The sequence below is a fragment of the Haliaeetus leucocephalus genome, unplaced genomic scaffold (genome assembly GCF_000737465.1).
Source record: "Haliaeetus leucocephalus isolate CR32 unplaced genomic scaffold, Haliaeetus_leucocephalus-4.0 Scaffold0, whole genome shotgun sequence".
NCBI classification, from domain to species: Eukaryota; Metazoa; Chordata; class Aves; order Accipitriformes; family Accipitridae; genus Haliaeetus; species Haliaeetus leucocephalus.
The window spans coordinates 29,391,915-29,393,332 of NW_010972436.1; the positions used below are offsets into that span (position 1 = coordinate 29,391,915).

At 71.6% G+C, this 1,418-nt stretch overlaps 1 protein-coding gene across 1 annotated transcript in view; it reads right to left on the reverse strand.

Moving 5' to 3' along the window:
- CSPG5 (chondroitin sulfate proteoglycan 5 (neuroglycan C)) overlaps nucleotides 1-1,418 on the reverse strand; it is a 9,706-nt gene that overhangs the window by 4,687 nt on the left and 3,601 nt on the right. The window contains 1 exon segment of the mRNA XM_010563380.1: nucleotides 3-1,013. Coding sequence (XP_010561682.1) covers nucleotides 3-1,013 — 1,011 coding nt within the window.

Below are 1,418 nucleotides of genomic sequence, written 5' to 3' on the forward strand. Positions count from 1 at the left end.
CTCGTCCTCCAGCCCCCCATCTTCCTCCTCCTCCTCTTCGTCTTCGTCCTCCTCCAGCTCGTCCTCCTCGTCCCCGTCGGCGTAGAAGGAGGTGGTGGGGTAGAAATCAGCTTCGTCGAAAGGCGTGAAGTCGTCGTAGAGCTCGTGGAGGGCCCACGGCGTGGCCGCTCCCTCTGGCTCCCGCCGACGTGCTGAGCCGGCCGCCCCCCGGCCACCCCCGGGGAAGCCCCCCAGTCCCTCGCCCCCCTCAAACAGGTCATAGTAGTCAACATCGATGATCTCCGAGGCCGTTCGGTCGGCCGGCGGCTCAGCCGGTCCCGGGGTGACGGCGAGGGGCTCCTCCACCTCCAGCCAGGTCAGATCCGTCCGGCCGCGAGCCCCCTGAGCTGGGGCCGGGCTGGATGCGGCCACCCAGAGCTCTGGGGGACCCCCTGAGTCCCCCATGGCGCCCGGCACAGGGCTGGGGGCGCCCAGCACGGGGGTCTGTGGCGTGGCCAAGCCCCCGGCTGCCAGCAGCGGGTCGTATTCGGCCGAGTCGGTGACGAGCTGCGGGCTGGGGGGGCTTGGCGGGGCGGCCGTGAGCCCCCCAAAAACCCCTGGGCTGGGCAGGGAGGCCGGCGTGGGCCGTTCGCCGCTCCCCGGTTCCTCGGGGCTGCCGAGTGCCACCGCCACCGTCCCCCCGTCGCCGGGCCAGGTCACCGCAGCCTGGCCGTCCTCCGTCGAGCCGGATTTGGGGGGCAAAGCGCTGGCATCGCCCTCCCCCGTGCACCCCGCGCACCCCTCCGGCATCGCTGCAGGGTCCGTGGTGGCGGCCGTACCCCCCTCGGGGGGCTCTAGCTGGGGTCCTGCCGGGGGCCAGCCACCTGCCGTGGCCCCCCCGGGGCTGGTGCCGTTGTTGGGCCCCCCCGAGGGGTCTCTGCTCGCCGGGTCCCACTGCGAGGGGCTGCTCTCCAGGGAACCCTCCCAGCCTCTCCCCTTGGCCTCGCTGGCGTTTTGGGGGGGCCACTCGGATGCTGGAGGGGGGACAAGGAGAGAAAGATGTGTCAGAGGTGCCCCCCACACCCCGGGGAGGCTGCGGTGGCCTGGGGGGAGGGTCCTAGCGGGTCCCTGCCTGCTTGATCTTGTGCCCACCAGTACCATGACAAGCCATTTGGGGGGGGGGGGGGCTGCACCCCAAGTCTTTTACAGCCTCTCCTGGGGACCGAAGGGGCAAATGCCACAGCAGCTCCCGGCTCCGTGGGTCCCCCTGCACCCGTGACAGCCCCAGTCATCACCCCTCAACTCTGCAACCCCCCCCACTGTGACACAGCCCCCCCCGCCAAGCTGTCCCTGGCCCAGACCCCCCCAGCTGCCCTGCAAGGGGATCCAGTCCCTCCTCTGGCTCCTGCAAATGCACCCCGTCCACACAAGGGGATCCA